Raw genomic sequence first — 26,217 nt, 5'->3', positions numbered from 1 at the left:
GAGTATCACTCTGTCTCCAAGGCTGGGGAGGGCAGTGTCGCGATCTCCACTAACTGCAACTTCTGCCTCCTGGGTTCAAGCGATTCTCCTGCCTCAGCCTCCTGTACAAGTCAGGGGAATGGTTGCTTTTGTAGGGGAAGGAGGCAGCTGTTAAATAAAATGCCTGTGGAAAGCAGAGGGAAAATAGCCACAAAAAGTGGGAATCCTCCCCCAAAGGAAAAAAAAAAACAAAAACACCTCCTCACAGCTTTAAAATGACAGCTTTCCCCCTCACTTCTACCCATCAAGTTTCAAAAATAGAGGTCTAGTTTCCACCAGGGCACAGCATTAAGTCATCCACTGCCTGATTAACATATTTGGATCCTTTGAACATTGATCAGGACACAGTACATGGTGGAGAGGAGAGGAGCTTGTACTTGAGCCAGTGGCACTTCACCTAGAGATGGGGACACCGTGTGGGATCCGCAGCCCACCTAGCATGGCCCGCTTTTAGCTCTTATGTCAGATTTTGTTCGAGAAAAGTCGAAAGCCCCCTTAGACTGGAGAGGAGCTTGACCATCTTGCTTGATTTCATTGCCAGTCATTCATGCGCTGTCTGCATCTCTGGCCACTGGCACCTCATGTGCTCGCGTTTCATCCATACGCTTAACAGATCACAATGCTGACCTGCCTTGGAGGGTGTGAGGAAGAAGATGCAGGTGACGGGGCAGGGCTGAGGATGGTGGGGACAGAAACAGGACAGAAAGTCATGTGAGGTGGAGAAGGTGGATGAGATCTGCCCGCTAGGGAAGCAAAGCTGCCACTCCGTCACCAAAGGCCTTTGTCTCCTCAGTTCTGTGAACCCAAAAGTATCTGAAACAGGTATCAGCCAATTTAGAAAGTTTATTTTGCCAAAGTTAAGGATGTGCCCATGACACAGCCTCAGGAGGTCCGGACAACATGGGCCCAAGGTGGTCGGGCCACAGCTTGGTTTTATACATTTTAGGGAGACGTGAGACATTAATCAATGAATGTAAGATGTACATTGGTTCCGTCCAGGAAGGTGGGGACAACTCGAAGCAGGGAGGGGGCTTCCAGGTCACAAGGTAGGTGAGAGACAACTGGTCGCATTCTTTTGGGTCTCTGATTAGCCTTTCATTGAATATACAATTCACATGGGAGAGGAGGGTAGAGGAATAGTCACTTATGCCTGGTCTGGCTTGGTGAAACAACAGGGCAGAGGAAGCAATCAGATATGCATTTGTCTCACATGAGCCTCAGAGGGATGACTTTGAGCTCTGTCTGTCCTTTGTCCACGAGGAATTTCCCTGTGGGCAAATTGTGAGGGAGGTATGTAGCTTTATCTTTGTGCTATCTTGTTTAGGAATAGAATGGGAGGTTTGCCTGTCGCAGTTCCCAGCTTGACTTTTCCCTCTGGCTTAGTGATTTCGGGGTCTGGAGATTTCTTTTTCTTTCATAGTCCTGTGTGGGAGGTTTGTGCCCAGGAACTCACTGAGGAAGCAGCTCTGGACGCTAGAGGCCACCATGACAGGGCCAGCCCGCAGCGGGGACCTCTGGGAGGGGGACAGTGGCCTTCCCTCTGGAGTCCTGGCCTCTGACAGAAGGGAAGGCTCACTGAAGCCAAGAACCACCAGCTCCCTCCTGCTCAGGTCCTGTTTTCTTTTGAAGGGAAAGAAACCTAGTCTGGAGCAGCAGTGGGAGGAAGTGGGAGGTGGAACTGCTGAAATCTGCTTCTCTGAATATTTTTGGAGATGCAAATGCTTCCTTGCAGTGAAAGGGAAAGTGTCTTGTTTCTGCAGTTTCCTGGCATTGTGACCATCAGGAGGTGGCCTCCAACCGCCCAGGTATCTCCGGCAGCACAGAAAGTTAGTGGGGACCATCAGGTCTCCACCATCAGCTTCAAAATAGAAAAGCCAAACTAGCACTCCACACCCTCGCCCACACCCTCTGTGGGCGCGCCTTCTGAGAACACAAATACCACGTTTTTGAGGCCACCTCACAAAGCTCTCTGAAAAGTGGTCAAGGCAGAGGAAAGGCAAGCAAGAGGATTCTATTCTTCCTGGAATCGCCCATGACAGTGTGTGGGTGAACACCTGAAGCTTTTTTCCTAAGCCGTTGCTTTGCTTGCAAAGCTGCTGTGAATCTCAGAGACAAAAGAACACTAGAGGAAAATGAGAATTTTATAGATCGAGCATTAAGCTTGTGTTCGTGATTATTTGAAACTTTTGATAATTTTGCAGAATCAGGAAACTAGCAAAGTTCCTTTTGAGAGAGGGCTTCCTGTGGCAGTTGCTATTCTCTGTGAGCCAACCTGTTATGAAAAATAAAGGTAACTTTTGAGAAATTAATATGAAGTTATAATTCAGTGGTATATGGAATGCATCCAGTATCTGTCCCATGTTAAGTAGGATGTTCTGCATTTTCAGAACGGCTATTTTGAAAGAGCACCTCTTGAGAGGCTGCCACTGATTAGCTCTGTGACCTTGGATGAGTGAGATCACCTCTTGGGGTCTCCTGTCCTTGTTAGTTAAGTGACCCGAAAGGCCCTGACATTGCTTCGGGCACTCCAATTCTAGATCCTCTAGCTCTGGGGAATGTGGCTGGCTCTTACTTCCCCTGCTCCCGCGCTAGCTTTTCCTTCTTGCTGCCAATGATGGGGTGAGGGTCCCCACAATGTGTTCCACAGGTCAGTATTGGGCCTGAAAATGCACAATCCTTCCACTCGGGGGACACATCTACCTGTTTCAGTGATGATTGTCCTTCCTCTTGTTTTGGCCTAGTTCGTTTTCCTCACCTATGTGCTTGGAGTGGCCTGGCTGGGTGTGTTTGGTTTCTCAGCGGTGCCCGTGTTTATGTTCTACAACATATGGTCAACTTGTGAAGTCATCAAGTCACCGCAGACCAATGGGACCACGGGTGTGGAGCAGATCTGTGTGGATATCCGACAATACGGTACTTCCTTCTAATTCACCCCTCCCCCAATTATTTCATTATCCTCTCGTGCATATGTCTGGACCTAATTATTACATGAGCATCCTTTTAATTGTCATGATCTGTTTCATCCCTTCTATCAGAGTAATTTTATACTTTTCCCTTCAATATGCTATTTTCTGGGTGGAAACATCAGGGAGGCTTTTAGCTTGCTAGGTGTCAAGATTTCGTTATATTTTCAGGTTAAGTGTGTAGTAAGAGAAGCTTTTCATATACTTTATAATGCAGTTCAATCAAAAAAGACTTCTGGATCTCTGCTATAAAAAGATTATATTTTTTCTTTATTTTCAGTTTTATAACATCCAACTTTCCATTCAAAATAATATTGCACACATTGTATAATTCAATTAATTTGCACATCCAACTCCTCAAATCTGGTCTTTTTAAAATGACCAACTGCTTAAACTTCATCTGTATTGAAAAATACAACGTTAGATCCAGACATATTTTAAAGTCATCAGAACATACTCTATAAAAGTCATTATCAGCTGTTAGAAACCAGTTCAAACATTTTCTAATGAGTGAGATCCTTACAATGGAGATCTAAGGTTGGTTCATTGTGACAAGCCCCAGAAGAGACCACTGGCTCCTCCTGTCAATTAATTTGGGACTCGACTTCGCTGCTGAGTAAGAGAGGGCAGCATCCTAAGGGAGGAGTCTAATTACTGCTTCTAGCCACGATGGTAGGAAATCTTTTCTTGGCAGAAACAACCAGGGGGTGGGGGGGGAAAGCTTTCATCAGAATTGAAGAGGAAATAACTGCCCTTCCAGAGCTTTTCTGAAGAGAGATGACTATTTCATTTTTGCTGTTTTTCTCACGTGGCTTAGTCTCAACATCTTACCTTACAACATAATACTAAATTTGCTTGAAACTACCCATCAGACTAATCTCTTCTCACAAAGACCAAGGCTGAACAACACTGTTCTTTATGATAGAGCTAAAAACAGAGCCTAAAGTTGGCTGTTAAAGTATTTGTAAATGAATATCTAAATGTATATCATTCCCCTATTCCTTAAAAATAAGTGTTTTGCCACAAATTTTTTGTAATCAGCAATCATGTTTTTAACTCCTCTATATTTGCCTGTTTATAGTTATAGTTACTGGTTTCACTGACAATTTGGGGTAATTTCCCATGCTTCTGAAGTATAAAGATGTACTCTTGGCCCGTGTCAAGGATGAAAGGAATAAGGACTTTTTTTCTTCTAATACTCCTTTCCTTACCTCCTAGGAGTGTTTAATATTTAAGTACAAACTTATGCATTAAAGGGGAAAAAAAGCAGCAGCCCACTGGACAACTGTCATTGCAGAGGAGCCTCAGGGTTTAAGTGAGAGAGAAATCATAGACTCTGCTTGTCCCACCCTCTGGGGTAAAGGACAGTACTGTTTTTTCTTTTTAAAAAATTTCCGGCCAGGCGCGATGGCTCACGCCTGTAATCCCAGCACTTTGGGAGGCCGAAGCGGGTGGATCACGAGGTCAGGAGTTCAAGACCAGCCTGGCTAAGATGGTGAAACCCCATCTCTACTAAAAATACAAAACTTAGCTGGGCGTGGTGGCGGGCACCTGTAATCCCAGCTACTTGGGAGGCTGAGGCAGAGAACTGCTTGAACCCGGGAAGTGGAGGCTGCAGTGAGCCAAGATCATGGCACTCCACTCTAGCCTGAGTGACAGAGCAAGACTGTCTCAAAAAAAAAAAAAAAAATTTGATTTTCAGTCCAAAAATATTTTCTAATACATTTATAAGACATAATAAAAATGAATATAAAAACAAAGTACAAATCCAGAGTTTTTTATTGGATTCCCACAAACATAAATTACTCCGTCAAATTGCCATGAAAGTTTGAGTGTATACTTGCAATTTTGGAACTTAACTCCTGGCAGACCAGTAACAGAGCTTGGACAGCAAGGCCACAGACCACAACATTCATGAGGAAATGTATTTTGACCTCAATGTGATAAAATGCTTTATGAGGGGGTTATCCTGCAGTAACTATAGGGAAAGCCTGGCTTTGAAAATCTTTACAAATATGAACTTCCAAATGTGAACCCTCACTGAATAAAGCACAATTTGTAGGGGGAAAAAATATCAGGCTGTTTAAATCTTATGGACTAGCTGGCTTTGCTTTTGGCCTATTGTTCAAATGGGGGTATTTATTCCAAAATGCTTGTTCTGCAGACAGCAGATCCATCAATTCTTAATGAAAAACATAGCCTACAATTACACTGTAACTGGCATCCAAAGTGGTGGGGTCTATTAACATGAGGCACTATAGTTTGTACTAACAGCCTGTTGGGGTTCATTTTACAGGTATCATTCCTTGGAATGCTTTCCCAGGAAAAATATGTGGCTCTGCCCTGGAGAACATCTGCAACACAAACGAGGTAAACTCATCACAGTTCAGAATAACCTTTGAGTATTAGGCTGAGAAAAAAGGGTTCTCCTAGCTATAGAAAGAGCGAGAGAGATGGTTAAAATGCTAATAAGGAAAGCTCCTTGTTTAGAATCTTTAAGATTGAGCTATATGTAACTATCACTATTCAGCCATTTTTGACCTGCAAAAATGGTCACTTCATATGGTCCATCACATTTGGTAAGAATCCTTAAGAAGTGGAGAGCTTTTCCTTTGGGCAGTAATTTAGAGGTGATCCCAAACCTAGAAATCTAATAATATATCTAGATTCTTCTCTCACCTCTTCAGAAAGATTTTCAAAGTAGAACACCGGTCACAGAACAGATGTTAATTTTCATAGAGGAGTCCCTCTATTTCATAAAGGAATTTGTGTATATACCCAACTTTTAATAAGTGAGGGCACAGTTAATCATTTATATTTCTGGAATGACTTGCTACTTCTCTAATTCTCATTCATCCTTAATAGGGAGTGTGTCCTAACACTTTGGTTTAAATTGTCTCAGCCCTAGAACATTCTTCAGTCATTGGCTTGTAACTGTTTATAAAGGAAAATTCTTAAATGCATTCATAGGTGCTTGTGTATTTAAGAAAATCCTGGCAAGCTTTTAAGAAGCAGTGAGTTACAGAAATAATCAGCTCCTACCCTGACTTGTCAATTTGTATATCCATAATATGCTGTGGCTTGAAGCAGGGCTCCCCACCTTCGCTGCATGTTACAGCCATCAAGGCAGCACTATGTTATACTGATGGCTGAGGCCCAGCCCTTAGGTATTCAGATTTAATCGATTTGGGGGGCAGTCTGGGCATCAGAAAGTTTTTAAAGCTCCTCGGGTGATTCCGCCATGAGGCCAGAGCATGAAGAGAAGGCAGGCCTGTGCCCAGTCTTGCAGGGAATAGCTGCAAAGGAGACAGATGAAGCAGCACCCCACAATGAGTGTAGGCCATTTCATTTAACATCAAATGCTTATGTTGGTGCCCTGTTCTTTTGTAGTTCTACATGTCCTATCACCTGTTCATTGTGGCCTGTGCAGGAGCTGGTGCCACCGTCATTGCCCTGGTGAGTAATGGCCCCAAGACCACCCTAGTCTAGCCTCCTCCCTCCAGCCTCTAAATGACAGATTTCCCTTCTAGCTTTTACCAGCCTATTGAAGCCAATGATTCTGGCACTCAACCTTGGTTAACTGGCACCTGTGTTAACTTACCACATGTAGTTTACAGGAATTATTAGTTGGCTGCCTTGGCACCGATTGTAGGTGATGTAATTTGGACTCTGGAAAGAAAAGAGGGTATCAACACCTATCAACTAGGCCTAGCATATTACCTTATTGCACTGAGCACTTAGCTTCATGACTTCAGTTGCAGACAGATGAAATGCTCATGTGAGGCATTACCCATTTCTTTGCTAAGGGATATTAATTTACAAGTGGAAATATGCACATATACATAGTCACTCTCATACAGGGTAGCTATGTTCCATAAAGTCACCTCAAGCACTGAATTAGCAAATGCTGGACCACTGCTCCTAGGGGAAATACATGGCTAGGTTCCTGTGAGCCTCTGGTCACATCATTTTCAGCAACCTATCAATCAACACAAGCTTGTTTCGTGTGTTTCTGTGTAAATACACCATATTTAATATATATTGTTGATTCCTTAATATTGAATTCATGGCCAATAGCTCTATCCCTATGCCTGAATGAAGCTTCTCTAATGAACATTTTCTCTGGTCAGGCAGTTTGCAACCTTCTTGCACTTAGGGACTCTAGACAGCACTGCAGCACTATGCTTGGGAGCCATTTTAAGCAGCAAAATCACCCACAAAATGCACAAAAATGTGAAAAACGTGGCACTAAATATACTTCGAGTATACTTATTTAAAGTCTGAGAGCTGAAACAAGAAGGCAGAGTATTGCCTTGTTCAGCCTCAGCTGGGAATGTGCATACCGGGCAACTCAACTTTCACCGCTCTGCACATGTCTGCTAATAACTGCGAAAGAAGTGCCTCAAGTATTAAGGGTTACAAATGAATCTTAGCAAGTAGGCAGTCACAAATATGGAATCTACAAGTAATGAAAATCAACTGTATAAATACACGCTCTTATGTATGTACGTTTGTATACATGTAATTTTGGAGGGCTTGGTTTGTGATTTGAGGAAAACCAACTAAGATTGGTAGAGCAAGGGAAAAATCTCAGCTGCTTGTAAATTAGTCATTCCCAGTTTTTCTGACCATTAAATCATTTCTTCCCCTTAGAATCTATGAAAAAAACCACCTGTAAAATCATGGGGTGACCTGTTCTTTTGGTTGAGCAACAGGTAGGAAAGATAACTGCCTGCTGCTGAGCAGGTGGTTTTGGAAAGATGAGGGGATTAAGGCATTTAGCTTCATCCTTCTCATGCTGTTGACCCAGCTCTCTGTCTTGTTATTCTTCAAACACATCCAAGTCCTAACTTACCGAGGGCAGAACCAATGACTTACATTGTACACGTGTGATGAGAAAAAGTTTGTGTGCGCTAGATAGGAAAATTGTCTGTTGTGATTTTAAGTGGGAAAAAAACACCTTAGACTATGAGCAGGCACCCGTCCCCACCCAAGTTTAGAAGTGTCATGGCATCGGCCCTCACTGCCTGTATCTTACTGTCCTGTTTTGTTCTCTTCCACCAGCTGATCTACATGATGGCTACTACATATAACTATGCGGTTTTGAAGTTTAAGAGTCGGGAAGATTGCTGCACTAAATTCTAAATTGCATAAGGAGTTTTAGAGAGCTATGCTCTGTAGCATGAAATATCACTGACACTCCAGACTAAAGCAGAGTCTAGGTTTCTGCAGTTTTGTTACAGTAATTTGTAAATAGCTTTAGTAAACTCATCTTGCATGGTAGATTAATAAGATGACTTACTGTACATGAATTACACAATAATGAGATCTGGCTATTTCCACATTTTGAAAAGGATTCAATTATTTACTGACAGTGCTGAGCATCCTTTTTAAATTAATGTTCTCATACTTAAACATTAGAGAGCAGTATCTTTAAATGAATTATTAACACTTTGGAATACTTACATTTTCTGTTATTTTTGATTGCCTGATAACCAGTTTCAATGATGAAAATGAAAACAAGTGCTGAAGATGAAATGGAAGAGAACCGTTTTAATCTGGATTTTGTTTTGTCACCTTCTGGAAAATACTTTGCAAATATGTTCTAAATTTAAAACAATTTTTTTATGATCACATGGTTCACTACCAAATGACCCTCAAATAAGCCAGATGAAAATTTGAAGAAAAAGGTCACCCAGTTCTCTGAAAAAAAAAAAGGATTTATACGTGGGTAGTTTTTTTTTGTACAACACAATCATTCCGTTAGAGCCCACAAAATTGGTAACCTTAAATTGTGTGTTTTGGTAAGTAATAACTGTTTCCTCATAGCTAGTTCTCAAGCTGCATGTAAGATTTTAACGGGAAGAGAAAATAGGCCTGGACCTGAAGGTCTCAAATATGTTGAGAAGGAAGTATGAACTATAAGGAACTTGAGATGTAGATTTACTTTGCAGGAAATACGAGGAAAACAGGAAAGAAGTGTTTGCTGCATCAAGTGTAAAGAATGATACTGAGGATTTTTACATTTTATGAAATGAAATAATGGCATTTACAAAATGAAAAGTGTAGTTTCACAACTAAATTTTGTTAACGGAGACTGCATGCTTTGCTTATAGTTAATTTTGGTTTTGACATTCATTTAATTTTTTCCATGTTAAATATGTAGTTTAATTACTCAAAATAAACATTGTTCATGCTTTTAGGCCTTTGGGGGAATTGATTTTTATCCACAGGTAGAAAATGTCTTCGCACACACTACACTTATTTCAGATATACAATGTGCTCCCGAACTTTCGCATTAGTCTTTTAACCATTTTGAGAGTAATTTAAAAAAAAAAAAAAGCACCCTTCTCGTATTTCATTTTTGCTTTTTCTTAACAACACCTTTGGCCATTTTTTTCCAGTTCACTATGTTTGTGTACTAACTTTTCTTCAGCCTTTTAATGCGAAGCCAACTAGTAGAGCATGCTTTCAGGATCTGACAGCTCTGCTAGTAGAGCGAGTATTAATACAGAATAACCTTCGCCCCCTTTAAAGTCAAGTCCGTCTAATCTAACTAGCGCCTTGCTTTGCCTTCTCACATGCTCACTAGCCATCATGCTCACCCTTCTCTTCCAGATCCACTTCCTCATGATACTGTCTTCTAACTGGGCTTACTTAAAGGATGCGAGCAAAATGCAGGCTTACCAGGATATCAAAGCAAAGGAAGAACAGGAACTGCAAGATATCCAGTCTCGGTCAAAAGAACAACTCAATTCTTACACATAAATGTTTGCCAGAGTGTTTCGGCCGACGTATTTACAGCTCTGACAAATCATCAGACAGCTGCTCTGCAGTACAGATGTGTATCCCACCAAACTAATGTAGATGTACAAACACTTCACTGTCTGTCTCAAGCTGCTGGGATGTATCTCTAGGAAAACCTTCCAGTGGGTAAATCTTTTTCTTTAGAACAAATATTGGAGGTTTCATGTTAGCCATTTTAAAAGGCAACACTTTGACAAAATGATCGTTCATACTTTGGGAATTTGTGGCATGTTCACATTTATTGCTAGCGCAAGTCTACCAAGACACTCAATGGAATATGTCACACTCCTTAATAGGGACCTGTGACATGCCAGCATCAAGGGATAAGACCATAAATTCACATATATGCCATCTGTCCTCAAGTGTTATCTACATAGGAAATGAAATGGAATTGATATAAAGTTCCATTTCTGACAGCTGACATTTATTAAACTTTGGATCAAAGATAGATAATGTGATTCTTATGACTGACTTTTCAAATTAGCTTTTCCCTCCCAAGTCCAGGACCCATTAATTTCCTGAGCCAATCAGAAATATATTTTTCAATAATGCTAAAATTAGCTACAATTCTGCTGACCGTACTATTAAATAATCTGGATGCTGGACTCATTGACAAGCTTTCCAGAAGCAATTTTATAACAGATTTCATTTTAACAAAATACTGATCCAATTTTCATTATTCTTGAGAAATGTCAGCTTTGCCTTAATGAGTATTTGCTTTAAATTTCTAAGAATTTATATCATAACTAGAGACCCAAATATCTTTCACAGAATTTTGTTCCATAAATGTTTTTCTTAATTAAGAAGTGTTACCTTATTAAAATGACCACCATTCTAAACCATTTTTCAGTGGTCTGGATACTAAGTTTACAGTTTCATACCAACTATCTAAAACCTAATTGCAAATTGACCACAGACCTCTAACCTCCTACTTTTATAGACTTGAATACTTAAGTAATTTAAATTAGGGTTGGTATTTCATTTTTTCTTATCTAAATCTTAGTTTCCTGGAATAATAAAGTTTGATGTTCAGCAAGAAAACTGCTTGAGTTTAAGCCATTTTCAAAAGAAACTTGCCTTTTACATTATTGTGTTCCAGAACATTAAGTGACTGTAGGTACTGGGTATTAGTGATGGTAAACTTTGTGTTGTTCTTTATGAAATGATCCATATAACTGTTGGGTGCATCAGTGCTTTTCAAAGGGGCTGCTTACTATAGGGTTAACTATGTATATTCATTGTTAAGAGTTAACTTGTGGTTTGGCTGTTTCCTGGATTTTATAACATATACACGTGCAGAAATGTATTCAAATGAAAGGAAGCATACCTTTATCAAGATGCTATTAAAATTGAACATCAAGTATAATATTTCATTTGGATTCTTTTTTTTGGTTAATGCCTACAAATGCCTATTTGGGATTTTTTTTCTTAATTAAGAGAAGCTCTCTTCTGTGTAGAACAGTTGTTCCAAAATAGCTTAGTGTTTTGTTTTCCTGTTGCATGACAGATTTAACTATTCTTTCCAGCAGTGGAGGTGCTGTCAGAGTCCAGTGTTCTAGAAGAGGCAGTGTCTAAAGCCTAATTTTACTTTTCTAATTCTGGTAGCTATTACCAGGAATTTTTGAAAGTTTTGTTTAAGTAGTCTAATATTTTTTATGTAAAGAGCATTAAATTTTGCTATGTATAAATTTTTGTAACCTAACAGTGAATCAATATTTTCTATCAGTGCCAAGGGCTTCCTGTAGTTCTATTCAAGTGTTACAATAAATATTTGTAGATAATAGTCAATACTTGTGTATGCTTATTTTAAAGAGCTATTTAGGTGGAAATAGTTGTGGATGTACTAAGAGTAATGAAATAAAATTATAGCTTCATTCATTTGCCTTTTTACCATACATAAATCCTATCTTTCTTTGTTCTCAGTATGGTGTCACTTTTGAATAATGTGCAGAGTCAAGATTTCACATTGGTATGGAAATCAAATCTGTGAGTGCTAATTGTTTTATTTCTGGCAAAAATCTCTTCAGCAATTAAAGAAAATATTAAATAATCCACTGGGCTGTATTGGGCATAAAAGTGCCACTAGCACTTCTGTAGTTCTCTGTATAAAGTAAGAATTTTTCTGATTAGTTTTCCAACAAATAAATGCCATCTACCTATAGGATCAACAAGGCTTAAACTTGGGCAAAGCAGAAACAAAATAAGGGCATGTGTGTAGTTATTTTTCAAACCAAAGGTACAAAAGTCTATTGAAAGATTTACTCTGGAATACAAAAAACCTAGTTCTAACAAACAGTTGGCTCTCTAGAGTAGCAGAGCGAAATATGTTACTCAGGATTTTATTTTATAATCTGTTTAAACTCTTATCTCTCAACATGATTATGCATTTGGATTCTCTGCGTCTGACCTTTCTTAGTGAGGCCCAGCCTTTGTCACTATTGACACATGGCCATTCCTAAATGAGGTGCTGACTCTGGATCATCACCCTTCATTCACGCATGGCAGGAGAACAATCAGGAGCTCAATTAGTGTGCTATTTGTCACACTACTTAGTATCTTCTGTTTAAGTAGCATTTTGTGCAATTATTTAAGTCACATGAGTCACCAGAGGAAAACTGTAAAGAATGGTTAGATAAAATCACAAGCAGCCTCTTAATTATCCACAGTAATCCTGCCACAAAACCTAGGACCCTTTAGAGGGTTGAGTAGAGATTTTTTTCCAGTTCTGCCTCGTAAAACTTGATTTTTTAAGAGATGAAAATGAAGTCAATTATAGGGAAGGAGCCCATTCATCTAAAAACAAAATACTTGAAGCCCATTCATTAAGTATGAGGACCAAAGGTTCCATAATAAAGATGCTATCTCAGTCTGTTCCTGCTGCTATAGCAAAATACCTTAGACTGGGTAACTTATAAAGACCAGAAACGTATTTCTTACAGTTTTAGAGGCTGGGAAGTCCAAGATCAAGGAAGGCACTGGCAGGTTCGATGTCTGGTGAAGGCCCGGTCTCTGCTTCCAAGATGGTGCCTTGTTGCTGTGTTCTCCAGAGGGGATCAGTGCAGTGTCTTCAAACGGTGGAAAGGCAAAAGGGCCTAGCTAGTTCCATTGAGCCCTTTTATAAGGTCACTAATCCCACTCTTAGTCACCTGCAAAAGGTGCCACCTCTTAATTCTATCACACTGGGGGGTTTAAATTCCAACATATGAATTTTGGAGGGACACATACATTCAAACCACAGACATCAAAAGTAAAGACCAGAGGCAGTATCTTTCTTACTATTTCTAATGCCTAGAAAAATCTGTTTTTATGTTCAGGGACAAAACAGGAGTGTGCTAGGAAAAATGACCTCCTGTTTTACAGGTGGCAGCCCAACTTTGGAGAGAAAAGAACACAGCTTAAACTTCCAAAATGTAGGCCTGGAGTTGACCAATAAGATAGGTTATACTCATTTAAAAATTTAAGACAAAAATAAGGAGGTTAAAAGCCAGTCACTTTCATTATAATGAATGAGAAATACTATGACTGGAGAAGAGGTTTCACGTGACTATTCTTGGTTCACACACTATGGTATCAAAATTATGAAAAAAAAAAAAAAAAACCCCACACTGGATTACACACATTTTTATTGAGTTTTGTCTGATGATAGGGAAACATTTACAAAGGAGTAAATGTTATGTAACTTCTCATGGTATGTAAGTTAGAAGCTGGGCAGCAAACATGGTTACCAAGAGTCATCTGGTTCTTCATGAGAAAAGCCTGTTAAACTAAATTAGGGAAAGACAAAAATTAAAATGTAAAAATTTGTGTCAAGTTTATTTGCTATCTTCATAATGTTCTCAATTCCTTCCCTGGGGGGTTTCTGCCCTAGCTTACAATTTGTATCAGGATCAATTTCACAAGTCAAAAAACTCAATCAATTGTTTTTATAGTCACTAATTTTGACTGATTCAATAACTTCTTACAGGCAATCTCAAACATCTAACCGTTTCTCTTGGCTGACAAAATGAGCAATTAACAGTTTTTGTATGAAACAGTGTGTAGGGAAAACAGGTACCTTTCGACTTTGTCACTAGATTGCAGCGTGTCCACTAGGGAGCCTTCTTGGACCATCTTTTTTGAGCTCTGATTACATGGAGAGGGTAGAAAATTTTGAAATTAGATATGCATTAATTTTATGAAATACTTTAAGAACTATTTTTGAAATATATATGTAATTTAAAAGTAAAAAGGTGACTTTTAAACATGAAATTTAGCAAGCACATAAAAATAAACTATAGGGTATGCATTTAACACCCATAATACTTCAAACTTACATAAAATATTAATGTCAGTATTAATGCATTTGATAGATCTTTTCTTTCTTGTTCTTAATGAGCCACCCCAACTTTTACAAATTAAAGTCTCTTAAATCTTTTACCTTAAGCAAAAAAGCTATGAATTTTTGTCAAAAGAGCAGTATATTTAAAAGACTCAAGGTTCCATTTGAACTTTGGATTTTCTGTACTTTTCACCTTTTTGTCTTCAATGGAGAAGATGGATTCCCGTCCCAAGAAGTTAAGCCACGGAAGCCCTGAATGTCCCCCACCCACAGATTGCCCTGCCCATGGCACTGGCACCTTATCTGCCGACTCCTGGTCTTGCTCCTGCTGGATGATTTTCATGTATTTCTCTAAAGGATTTTCACTGTGAGCAGATTTGTCTTTTATTTCTTGATTACTCATTTCTAATTCATTTTTCATTTCTAATTCATTTTCTATTTCAATCTTCAGTGATTCTTCAATCATCCTCTATAAAACAGGCACCAAAACAGAATATACACAAATACATTTGTAAAACTTTTAAGTGTTTTAAAAATGCACTAATATTAATCCCGATCCTTCAAGTACAGCCTGTATGCCAGAGGACTAATTTTTAAAATTGAAGTCATTGCTATCATCAAAGGAAGACAAATATGTCATCTCAATGAAGGAAGGTATTAACTGGCAAGTGTCCTGTGCTTTAGACTTGAATTAACCAAGAGTCCGAGGAACATTCATATATTAGAGTAATTCAAGCAAGACTTAGCAGGTGTGTTAAGTGGACAGAGTAATCCATCTGCTAGGACCAGAATCGGGACACAGAAAGCAAGAAGAGAACTAGAAGGAGGGAGGGAGTGTGTGCCCCTGGAAGCATCTGTGGACTGGCAGCCATCTCCTCCCTTGGGTTCTAGTCCCAGCTAGCTGACACCGACAGTTTCTTCTTTAAACCCTGTTTTCAAAGCAAAGTTCTGCAGCAAAGCACAGTCTACCTTTTTTACAGGCTTGTTTTAAGGATCAGATGAGAATGTACAAAAATTACCTTCAAAAACTATCCTTTACTACAAAACTCCTAGGCTGCACATTCTGTGCAGCCTTTCTCACTGCTTATAAGACAAGGAGAGGACAGGGATGCCTTTTAAGGCACCTGCCGCACCTCTGACTTTGTACACCAATTGACTCCCCTCCCTGAGCTCAATGTACTTACGAAAGGTGTACAATGGAGCAACCAGTACAGAGAATCAAGTCATACTTATTACCCTTTCCTGATACAGTTTTTCTAGTTCTCTTCGTTCCCTTTCTAAAACTTCTTGTAGGTTACTCTGCCTTCTTTCTTCTCTCTGCCTTCGTTCATTCACTTGCTGTTCCCGTATTTTTTCTTCTTCCTTTTGTTCTTCAATTTGTTTCTGATCTACACCTAATAGGACAGAAAATAAAGAGTAGCTTCCAGTATCAGATTATTCAAATGAATGCAGGACCAGTCTGCAAGAGCCCTTGCCAAGACCCACGGAGACTCTGCTTGGCTTTTAGTTGACTCTGTGACCTGCTTCAAGTCACTGTTTCATTTTCACTGACTTCAAGCTCCCAACCCCACTCCTTGAACTGTACCCTACTTCACTTGACTGAGACGAATACGTCACCCTCACCATGACCAACTCCAACTGTCCTCCCTCCATGTCACATGTTCTCATCCTCTTCACAGACCTCCTCCCTCCTTTCCAAGACAAACCCTGCATTTCTGCCTCTGCCTTTGATTATAATCCCTCCCCTATCTTTAGGACCCAGACGGAGCCATTAATCCCTATTTCTGTACACAGTAGTTTTAGAAGTCTCACTCCCATAAAGATGCTCAAGTCTGTCCTACCCCAACAAAACAGAACAGAAATCACACCACTGCCCTCCCCCCGCCATTCCAGCCATCTCACTGTTCATTCCCCACTTCCTCCAAACTGACGGCAGTCCTTCCTGGGGTTTTAGCGATCACTTGTATATGGATCCTTTCCCTATCTTTTCCTCTACTCCTGGTCTCTCTCCCTAGCCTCGCGTCCACATTTCTGATCGTTCCTTGCCATCTGCATGTGGAAACCCCACAGCACTAGCTTCATCCCAGGCATGATCATCCCAGTCCTTCGATCATGCTCTTTCTACCCTCTATCCACTCAGCCACCAGTGTTTGCAGGTTCACACTCCCTGTCCTGTGGCTGCAACAGGCGCCCTTCTCACCATCTCCCTGGACTACTGAAACAGCCCAGTCAAGGCTCTTCCTGAAGCCAGTCTCTGCCTTCCAACAACCTGGGGTCATCTGCACCAGGCATTTCCTGAAGGGAAGATGTGGATCTGCTTTGCAGCATCTCCACTCTGATAGAGTCCTACGCCATGGTAGTCTGGGCTCTGAGAATCTGCCCTTTTCTTCCCAGATTGATTTCCTACATCACCACCAACTTTGTACTAGAAATATTTCATCTGTATCAACTCACTCACTGGGGCCTGGCCGTGGCTGTATCTTCCTTGCTCGGCATTCACCTTCACTGTCTCCTCAGCCTGTAGCACTCCCTTGCTCTCACAAAGTCTGAAATGCTATTCAAGACCCAACTGAAATGCCACCTCTTCCTTATTCCTGAAGTGACAAGTAACCACTCCAGCATCTTAATTGCAGGATATCTTGTACCTGATTTGTCAAAAACTACATGTACTTGTTTCTTCCACTTCTATTCCTTCCAGGCAAGGCCCATACTTTAATTACTTGTCTGTTCCCTCTGCATCTTGGCACAGGTCCCTACATCTCAAAAGTTTTAATTAGACCCCAATCCCAGAGACAATTATGCTGACCTTTCTCTTCTGGCTCTGACCCACAACCTACATTTTTTTTTTCAACCCAAGCAATGCTAATAAGCAGAAAAATCCATAGGTTCAGCAGAGGACTTTGAACGTTTTTACTTTGCCTTGTTCTAAAGTGATCAGCAGGAACTGAGTTTTACTAATAGGAGAGAAGCAACACAGTTTCTTCTCTCTCTCCCCCATCTCTTCTGAATCCTTCTCATGAAATTAAAATACCAGAGGAGACAGCTGATCATTTCCACAGGCAGAAATGCAACTTCCTCCTTGCTAGAAGAAGAAAAAATGGTTACTCCTAAACAAGATCACTTTCTTATATGGAATAATAATCTCAAAATAGGAATGTTGTTTAAGCACCAATTACAAAATAAAGAGGAAAAGTGAGCTGCTTCTCTGCTCTGGTGTATATTTTGTAGCTGCAGGGTGGTATACAGAAATATTTTGGACACAAGGGGAAAGAAAGGAAGCATGTCCACGGGACACCTCCGAGACACCAAATTTCACCCTTTTTGAATTCCCTTTGTGCCCAGATGAAGAGGTAAAATGACAAATATAACAATTTCTCAATAACCAAAATGTGACTCGCCATGCTGCTTAATAATTTTTAAAGCCAATATTATAATCTATGTTCCATCTCAGCGGCAGAACACCTAGTTACTCAGTTGATTTCCCTTATCCTATCACGTTATTTGTATTCCCTCGCTCAGGTCTGTGCCAAGTGAGTGCCTGTAGACACTCCCTCTTGTGGCCGCGGCCCCTACTCAGCTGCTGCAGCCCCTCCCTGCTGCAGTCCTGGGTGATGGCCTGCTGACCATCTGCCTCCCCTGCTAGAAATCCAGGAAGGCGAGGGCTTGAGCTATATGCTCAGCCCTGAGCAAAGTGCCCAGCAGAGACAAGGCTCTAGATCATGTCTCACTGAATGCTTTCCAAAGCAGATTTACCCTAGAATCAGCAACATCAACCCTCTCAAAATCTCTTGCCTCTTTCAGTTATATGTTCCTGAGTACCATGACTAAAACCAAGAAACTGCTAACAGGGGTTTTGGGTATGTTTTGGGTATGATGTTTTTCCAGCGTTTGGGAGGGACTAAGAGGTGGCTTTACTTGAGAAAATTCCTTTCAGATTTGAGGATTTAACACTTGGTCCAAGAAGAAAAGGACCTGGCTGTTGGCTGAGCCCTGGAACAAAGCACAAAGCTCCCACGGCTCTCTTCCTGTCTCCCTCCACCCCCAGTGAGGGAAGTGGGTAATCTGGAGGAGAAGAGGAAAAAGAGGAAGTGGGCCAGACAAGAGAAGTCTGATGGCCAGTTTTCCTCCAGTGCTAAGCTAACTTGGTGTCACAGCTTTTCCAAAGATTGAAATACAAAGTTTTTCTGTACTAATTTCTTAAGACACAAAGGAAACAAGTAGATAGAAAAATAAATAATATTTTAAATGTTACAATCATATTAAAGATATATGCTAGGAGTTAATTATTATTTCAATTTTTCACCGTGATTTCCCAAACTTTCAGGTTCCCAAGGAACAGTTTTTGCAGAAGAGTCTTGGGGAAAAGTCCAACTACTATGCCAGGCACTGAAGAGTTAATGAAAACACTTTTTAAGCAACTGGCTTGGGAAGCCTAAATGAGAAGCCTTTCTTTCCAATGTGTCCTTTCTCAGCACTGTCTTTACATGTTCACATGGGAATTACTTCAGAAATGTCATTAACAATATAATGACACTTATACCCCCCAACCCAAGATTTTGACTAATTTACACCTACAAGACGACTTCAGTGATACATGAAATAATTCACAGAGCACACGGACTGGTATTTAGTATGTGACCCTGCTGACTGTTAGTTCAAAAAAAGAACTTACTTGGGTGCTGATATGAGAGGGGCACAGCAGCTGCAGCAGCGTCCACATGAGGCATATCCCCGGCAGGAGAGAGCCCGCCCATTTCCAACTGCCTTGGCACGTTCCCTGCAGCTGTATGAGGCACAATTGTCCCATGAGTCCTTAATAATAACACCAAGACAAAGAGGGGCAGTGCAGTGTGGGGGCAACTGACTGGAGCACAGGAACTGAAGCCAAAGTAACTGGGTGCGCCCTTTCCTAACAGGATTCCATGAAGTTCCCAACATAACCACTTGCCAACATATTTGCTTGTCAGAGTGTTCTCGTAGTTGAAAGAATTAACTTTGTTTACAAAATTAGATTCGTTACCCAACAGGAAAATCAACCCAGTGACAGTGAAGAATTCAATTGGCTTGCTGATCATCATTTGAATTCTATTAAAATATCAATGATTTAACACAAAGACTTTAACAAATATTCACAAAATGTACCAAGCCCTCTCATTTAACTGTTCAAAATATTACACTTTCAGATTTGAAGATGAAGTTTACAAGGCTAACCAATAGCTTATATGAAAATATAAAGATTTCTCAAGCTGGAAAGAACCTTAGAGATGATAGGCTCTACATGCTTATTTTACACTTATAAAGTGGCTACAAAGTGAGACAGTCTAAGGCAGGGCCATAGCCAGGACACCAGTTTCTGGACTCTTAATATTCTTTTAACTCTATTCTTTTACTAAAAATGAGGTTTTCTAAATCTGAGGCAATCAACAGAATCAGTAAATTTAAAAAATAACATCCTTAGGCCGGGCACAGTGGCTCACACCTGTTATCCCAGCACTTTGGGAGGCCGATGCAGGCGGATCACTTGAGGTCAGGAGCTCAAGACCAGCCTGGCCAATATGGTGAAACCCTATCTCTACTAAAAATACAAAAAAACTAGCTGGGTGTGGTGGCATGCGCCTGTGGTCCCAGCTACTTGGGCAAGGCTGAGGCAGATGAATCGCTTGGACCTGGGAGGAGGAGGGAGACTGCAGTGAGCCAAGATCAGACCACTGTACTCCAGCCTAGGCAATAGAGAGAGACTCCATCTCAAAAAAATAAAAATAAACATTCTCGTATTCCATCAAAGGAAAAAATAAAGAAAAATCACTTATTTAAAATCTGGTAAGTTAATAGTTCATTTATAAGCTTAGCTCAAACTCTGAAATTATTAGTCATACTGAGATTTTTAAAAAGTAAACACACACATGAAAATCATCATAGAAAAATGAGGTGATACATCTGTACTTGTGGTTGTATCACAAAATAATAATGACCCAATTTGTAACTGCTTTTCTTTTTAAACCAATGGATATGTTTCACCAAAACTAAGCTTTCTAGATTTTCAACTTATAAAAACTGGTACTTATATTTGAACTTACATTCAAAAGATGATTCAAATTCCTCGTTATCCTTAAAAGCCAGCTTGTCCACATCTGAAAATTCACTTTTGTCTTGAAGTTCAGTTTGTCTTCGATAAAGACTAGATTGGAAGGATAAAACTCGTGAATGTGAAGTTTTAATAATGGAAAACCAAAGAGTACAAGGTGACAAAAAGCCTTTTGTGACTCAAGAAAAGGCTCTACAAAATTCCCTTTCTCTTTGTCTTGTAAATAGCTCCACCTCACCACCACCACTAGGCATTGTTCTCAGCAATTAATACCTGTTTACTCAGTTACTCCTCGTAACTATTTCATGCTGTGAAGTAGGTACCACAGTTGTTAATAAAGTTGTACTCTGAATGCTATTCCTAGGAAATAACCATAAAACATTTCTGAAAAAAAAAAATTCTGCACACTATCAGCATGAACCAGCTGAAGATGCAATAACACCACAACCTTGAGTGAGCAAAGCGCCCTAACTCAGCATATGCGTGTGTCTTATCCTTCCTTTTGGCTTATCACAAAAAAAAAAAAAAAAAAAAAAGCTTTAGGCCCATGACAGGCCCATGTGGCAGAGAACTACATTGACATGCAGATGCCCGGGATCGAGCCCGGAGCTAAGGAGTCAGTTCTCTCTGCTGTGGGGCCCAGGTATGGGTAGGAGTCTGCTCATGATTCAAATCATAGCCTGGCTGACCCAGAGGCCTAGTTTCTAAAAACATCCACTCCTTCCTGTTTCAACAATCATACTCCAGAGGCCGCTACCACGTTTGAATTTATTTCAATGATATGCAGGTCAGAACCTTATCTGTTTATATTTCAATGCCAAAATATTTAAAAAATGACTTTTTAATGATGAGAAAAACCTTCTTTGTTTCAGATTTGTACATTGTTTTTACTTAAAAACAATTTTCACAGAATAGAAATCTTAAAACCAAAGATAACACATCATTTTGCAATCTGATTGCAAATTCTATACTGCCACATGATCTATAATAATTATCTCAAAAAAAAAAAAAAAAAAATCCCAGTAAAACAAGTGAAGGCTGACAGAGCAAGTAACATTATTCAGCTGAAGCTAATCAATCAGAACGTTGTACTTACCCCACTTTCTGCTCCGGAGGGCTGGAGACCGGAGGGATGGAGAGGCTGTGCCTAGACTCAGTGGGTGATGGTAGGGGCATTCTGTCAGGACAAGGACTGGGGGAAGCAACGTGTGATCTGCCCAGACCTAAGGTGCAGAAAGAACCAAGGCAAGAATATTACCAATTGCACGGAGAAGATACCAACGTGGTTTCTAAAGAGCTCTATTCGTTTGAAAATAAACTGTTATCCTCACAAATAGCTAATTATGATGCATAAGATCCACAAAACTAATGATTCAAGCACCTAAATTAAATTGCAGTGGCAATAATAAAATGCAGGAAACCAACAGGCAGCAAAGGAAAGGCGACTACCACTCTCTAAACAGCTCTGTGTGCCAAACAAACACTAGACCTTGCCACTCTGGCCCGCTGACCCTCACAGTAACCCTGTGTCATGGGCAGGGTGGCTACCCAACTCCAGAGCACCCTGCAACCCTCTGTGCGGGTGGCTTACCTTCCAGATACATTTCACTTTCGAGGCTTCTTTTTGCTTTTGGAAGGGGTGTGGAGGAGAGGCGTCTGGAGGAAGTGCCCCCGCGGAGCCTCGAGGCTGCACTGCCTGTCAGTGCTTCTAAGACGTCATTCCTTTCTTCAAGTGTGCCCACTTGAGGCTGCTCAGAGACAACTCTGTCCTCTCCAAAAATATGTCTTTCCGGGGAACTGGAAGTAATGTTTTTGAAGGCTTCCAGCAAGTGCAGAGATGGTGGGCTCTTTGCTGCTAGTGGGCTTTTGGCAGAGTTTTTAATGACTCTCCGATGGTAACTTCTGAAAGCCTTTTCCAAGCGTTCGGCCTCTTGCTGAAGCTCTTTGACCCTTGCCTTAGTATTGGCTACAAACTCAAGGTCAGAATCAGGGGAACTACCCTCCACCCATGCATTTGAATAATTTGTGATCCTTGATGCAACCATACGTGCTAGAACGTTTTCCTGTTTTAAAGGATTGTTCAAGAAATCCCCACTTATCTCACCATTGCAAGGCACCACATTGCCATTTATTAATCCATTGACAGAACGATCGATCACAGACTGCTTTGGATTGCAGTACACTTCATTCTCTAGGGCTGCAGGATACAAAAAGCCAATTTCAGAAGTGAGTGGACAAGGCAGAGAAGAAAATATACTTGAGAATATTATTTTTTTGAAAAATAGAAGAGAGTAATAAGGACAAACTTGCACTATACAGTTTCTGAAGCCATCCATGGTAATGATAACCACTAACATTTACTGAGAGCTTATTGTACCAGCTACAGCTTCCTATGTCTTTTCTAACACGATATAATTTCAGAATCCATTATGCACAATTTTGAAAGTCACAAGGCTCTGAGAACTGAAAATTTATTCATAATTTATTTGGTGGCAAAGCCTAACCAGACTGGAACTCATTTGGTTGAAAAGTTTGACCTGAACTGATGTAAACCCATTTATAATCTTTATTTATCCCAGCATGAATATTCATACAGTTGACTGCAAAATAATTAATGTGCTTTACTATAGGATGCTGTTCAGAACTCCCAGGGCTATTGCGAAATCCACAGCATATGGCCCGAGTTTCATATAAGGAAGTGAGGACCTGCATTCACAACAACACTGTGGTTAAACTCTCACTGCTCCCATTTTACAGATGGGGGACTAAAGCTTACTGAGGTTGGGTCACACGGTTAGCAGGTCTAAGAGCTACTGGGCTTTCCTAATGCAAAGCCAGTGCATGTGCCCCTCTCTCCTGCAATGCCCCCCCGTGATGCTACAAGAAAGAAGCTTGCCCTCGGCAACATATGCATGCGAAAGGGTTCTATCCTCATTCAACTATTTTTTATTGATAGGAGACTGCTATGATTTCAGCTGTGAGAAGTTTCACAAACAGAATTGAAAGAAAATGAGGAACAGAAAAAAGTAGAAAAGAGTAGAGATAAAAATAAAACAAGTGCTGGTAGAAGAGAGCAAGGAGCTGATGAGGAAAGAATGCAGATGGGAACAAGGAAGGCTCAGACCCAGTTGAACTGGTAACACATACGTACTTTCTTTGAGCTTGAAAGCAACTGAAGAAGAAAGTATCTAAACTTTAATATCCTTCTTACGAAGTAGGAAGGGGCAGAGATGCATCCACAGTGAAGATACAATAATAAAATGATACCAATAACCATCTCCTGAGTGTCTTTTATGTCCCAGGCACTGGACTGAAACCCATTTCATCTTTTTCACCATGGCTCAGTAGGTATTATTATACCCATTACAAATGAGGAGATTGAGGCCCAAGGAAGTTAAAGTAACATGCCCAAGGTCAAACAACTTCAAAACAGGTCCAAAAGAAGAACAGTTCTCTGATTCTGAGGGCAATGTTCTTTTTGCTAAACCACCCTGCTTGTCCTGTATATTTATATATCTATCAAGGAATCCATAAAACTACTGAATTGGTGTTAACATTGGGGTAACAAATAAAAAAGGAAATTCTAGAATGAATGTGGGGACTTCTATGTTACCACCACGCCTTTCCTATTGGGGCACGAGACTCTCCCAAGCCATGAGGCACCTATGAAGCAAAACACTTTTGCTGATGATCCAGATGGTATTACCAAAATGGACAGGGAGTTTTACTTCTAAGATGACACATATTTCTATGGCTTTTCCCCTAAAACAATAATTAATATTCAATAAATTATGATCATTACATTTTCACAGACACCAGAAGCTTTATACACACAAAAATATTTATGGGTTAAAATGTCTCTAACCTGTCTGAGTTTGCTTCAGTTGCAATTTTAGATCAGCAACCTGAGTAGTTAACCTCTTTACAGAAGCTTTGTAACTTAGAATCTGGGCCTTCAGCTGTGCAGAATGCTCAATCTGAAAAGATTCAGAATAGGAAAAGAAATCAATGTAAAACAAATCACAGCTTGCTTCAAAAGGAAAAGTTCTCTTATCATGTTTCTACTCTTTTTGTTCTGCCAATTCCAAGAAGCTTTATGACAGTAAACAACAGGGTCCCTATTAAAAAAAAAACACAAGCAGAACACACAGACAAGTTTTTCACCATCTTTTTCAGTCATATCAAAGAACTCTAGGGCATGCAGGCAGAAATCAGAAGACAGCGAATGTTTGTAATACTTATCAGGGTGAGAATTGAGAGATAACAGTGGGCACCATCAGGCACTCAGAAAATTTTATGTTTAGGTGAGTTTGCTTTCTTCTCCATTTTATTACTATTACGAATATGAAGTCACGTTATCACTGCAGAATTTTCTCAGATGAGAAAGGATACCTTTAGCATATTTGGGGGAGTAATGTTTGATGTTAAAATAAATCTGATTTACACTAGTGTGACTTGTGCCAGGTTTACATAACTATGAAGTGTACTGGTATCATACTAGAACTGAAGAAGGGCAATACTCACTTCATCTTGCAGTTGTTTGTGCAGAGCTTGCCTGCGGCTTTCGAACTCCTCATGCTCAACCACTATAGCCTTTTCGGCTTTCTGTAGTTCTTTCTGAAAGACTGCAAGTTCAGGAGCCGGCTGAGCTAGGCCTAAGAAGGTAAAAAAAAAAACCCTAGTCATTACCAACCTTAAGTTTTCTTATTTCACTTAACAAAAACAGTTAAAGGGGTTTTAAAGTGTTCTTTGCTTTGTACTGACTCAATAAATATGATAATAATTCTATTAAATGAGCTCAGAGCAATCCTGACTCTCAAATTTCACAACAAAAGAATTTAGTGCATGTTAATGCAAACTTTATTACCCTTGGAGTCCTACTCCAAGTAAAAGAACTCTTTCGAATTCTCAAATTAACCTGAAAGCCTGTTTCTTTCGTCTACCATGCACAGAAGGAGCTCTCTATCTGGTCTACCTGTTGATGACAGCCCTGGGATCCAATATGATCTGGGCATCTGACAGCAGCAGTTGGGATCCAGGCAGAAGGTAGATGGCTCTCACAGTCAAGGTCATCTAAGAACTCTTTAATAAAGGTTGACTTATTCAGGGTATGCACAAAGGATGGTGGAGTTCCCTGGGCTAGTAACAGGGCCACACTGTTAGTACTCCTTGGGCCTGGAGAATCAGGGGAGGGAGAAATTCTGAGCACTGGAGAGAGGGAGGTGGTGCAGAGCACTCAGAGGAGGTAATCGCAGGCACTATGGCCTCACTTGGCCATGAGGCACAGTGGCCAGCCTAGGGCCACTGTATGTAGAGGCTGGTGTCCCCACTGGCCAAACCCAATCAGCAGTCAGAGGGCAAGGGAAGCCTTGATACCACCTAGAGGCAGGTTTGCAGAGTTTAATCCAAGAATCTTAATTTTATAAATCTTCCCAATGTAAGCCCCCCCCACCTTATACAAGTACAAGGCATAGTTTTATGATACTGACCTAATGCGAATTACTAAAACATGCAAGTCAGAAAAAAAGAAAATACATACGGTTTAGGAGATGCAAGTTTTCATTTCTACTCTCTTCCAGTTGTTGTTTAAGTAATTTATTTTGTGCCAGAAGCTCCAGTTTCTCTTCTTTTAGTAGTGAATAATCACTCATCTCTTTAACCTTTTCATTCAGCATATGGTTTTGTTTTGTTATTGCCAAAGACTGGGCTTTGACAGACTCTAATTCAAGCTAAAATTCAAAAAGGAAAATTTACATTTGAATAATGACTTTACAGTACTGCAAAAGTAAAAGCTGGCAGGCTCCTTTAAGCATGGTGTCACAATTTAATTAAGGTCACTAGACAGAAGTCTGATTCTCTGCAATAAGACTCTAACTACAATAACGAAAATTATCTTCCGCCCTACAGTTGGGGCAGAACTTTTATAGGCCCCATCCCATGAAGCAAGTCCTAAGATTATCATCCCATTTTCCAGAGGCAACCAAGAACCCAACAACAATCACACA

General features: G+C 40.3%; 2 protein-coding genes and 1 long non-coding RNA gene across 9 annotated transcripts in view; 1 reads left to right on the top strand and 2 right to left on the bottom strand.

Moving 5' to 3' along the window:
• Positions 1-11,687, top strand: part of GPM6B (glycoprotein M6B) — a 166,788-nt gene extending 155,101 nt beyond the window's left edge. For 4 of the 7 annotated variants that reach the window (XM_032756589.2, XM_032756586.2, XM_032756585.2 and 1 more), the window contains 4 exons: positions 2,781-2,952; positions 5,299-5,372; positions 6,393-6,458; positions 9,621-11,687. In XM_032756589.2, the coding sequence (XP_032612480.1) occupies positions 2,781-2,952; positions 5,299-5,372; positions 6,393-6,458; positions 9,621-9,770 (462 nt within the window). In that variant the 3' untranslated portion in view covers positions 9,771-11,687. Of the gene's footprint in view, positions 1-2,780; positions 2,953-5,298; positions 5,373-6,392; positions 6,459-8,066 lie in introns of all 7 variants that reach the window. The other 3 variants (XM_032756592.2, XM_032756587.2, XM_032756591.2) reach the window with 1 other exon arrangement.
• On the bottom strand, positions 2,972-8,528 carry LOC131383932 (uncharacterized). Its single transcript, XR_009214340.1, has 3 exons — positions 8,469-8,528; positions 6,604-6,671; positions 2,972-5,356 (listed from the first exon to the last, which is right to left on the bottom strand). It is a non-coding gene; the product is annotated as an uncharacterized LOC131383932 (long non-coding RNA).
• A 1,076-nt stretch (positions 11,688-12,763) lies between the features above and the next one.
• Positions 12,764-26,217, bottom strand: part of OFD1 (OFD1 centriole and centriolar satellite protein) — a 37,562-nt gene continuing 24,108 nt past the window's right edge. Inside the window, exons 15-23 of the mRNA XM_032756581.2 lie at positions 24,078-24,189; positions 21,804-22,409; positions 21,309-21,435; positions 20,205-20,305; positions 18,800-18,910; positions 15,364-15,521; positions 14,426-14,596; positions 13,864-13,931; positions 12,764-13,573 (exon numbers count right to left, since the gene is read on the bottom strand). Of these exons, the coding sequence (XP_032612472.1) occupies positions 13,531-13,573; positions 13,864-13,931; positions 14,426-14,596; positions 15,364-15,521; positions 18,800-18,910; positions 20,205-20,305; positions 21,309-21,435; positions 21,804-22,409; positions 24,078-24,189 (1,497 nt within the window). The 3' untranslated portion in view covers positions 12,764-13,530. The remainder of the gene's footprint in view (positions 13,574-13,863; positions 13,932-14,425; positions 14,597-15,363; positions 15,522-18,799; positions 18,911-20,204; positions 20,306-21,308; positions 21,436-21,803; positions 22,410-24,077; positions 24,190-26,217) is intronic.

Source organism: Hylobates moloch, unplaced genomic scaffold (genome assembly GCF_009828535.3).
Source record: "Hylobates moloch isolate HMO894 unplaced genomic scaffold, HMol_V3 SCAFFOLD_7, whole genome shotgun sequence".
NCBI classification, from domain to species: Eukaryota; Metazoa; Chordata; class Mammalia; order Primates; family Hylobatidae; genus Hylobates; species Hylobates moloch.
Note: the sequence above shows the minus strand (reverse complement) of the source record. Positions and strands in the feature narration are given on the sequence as shown.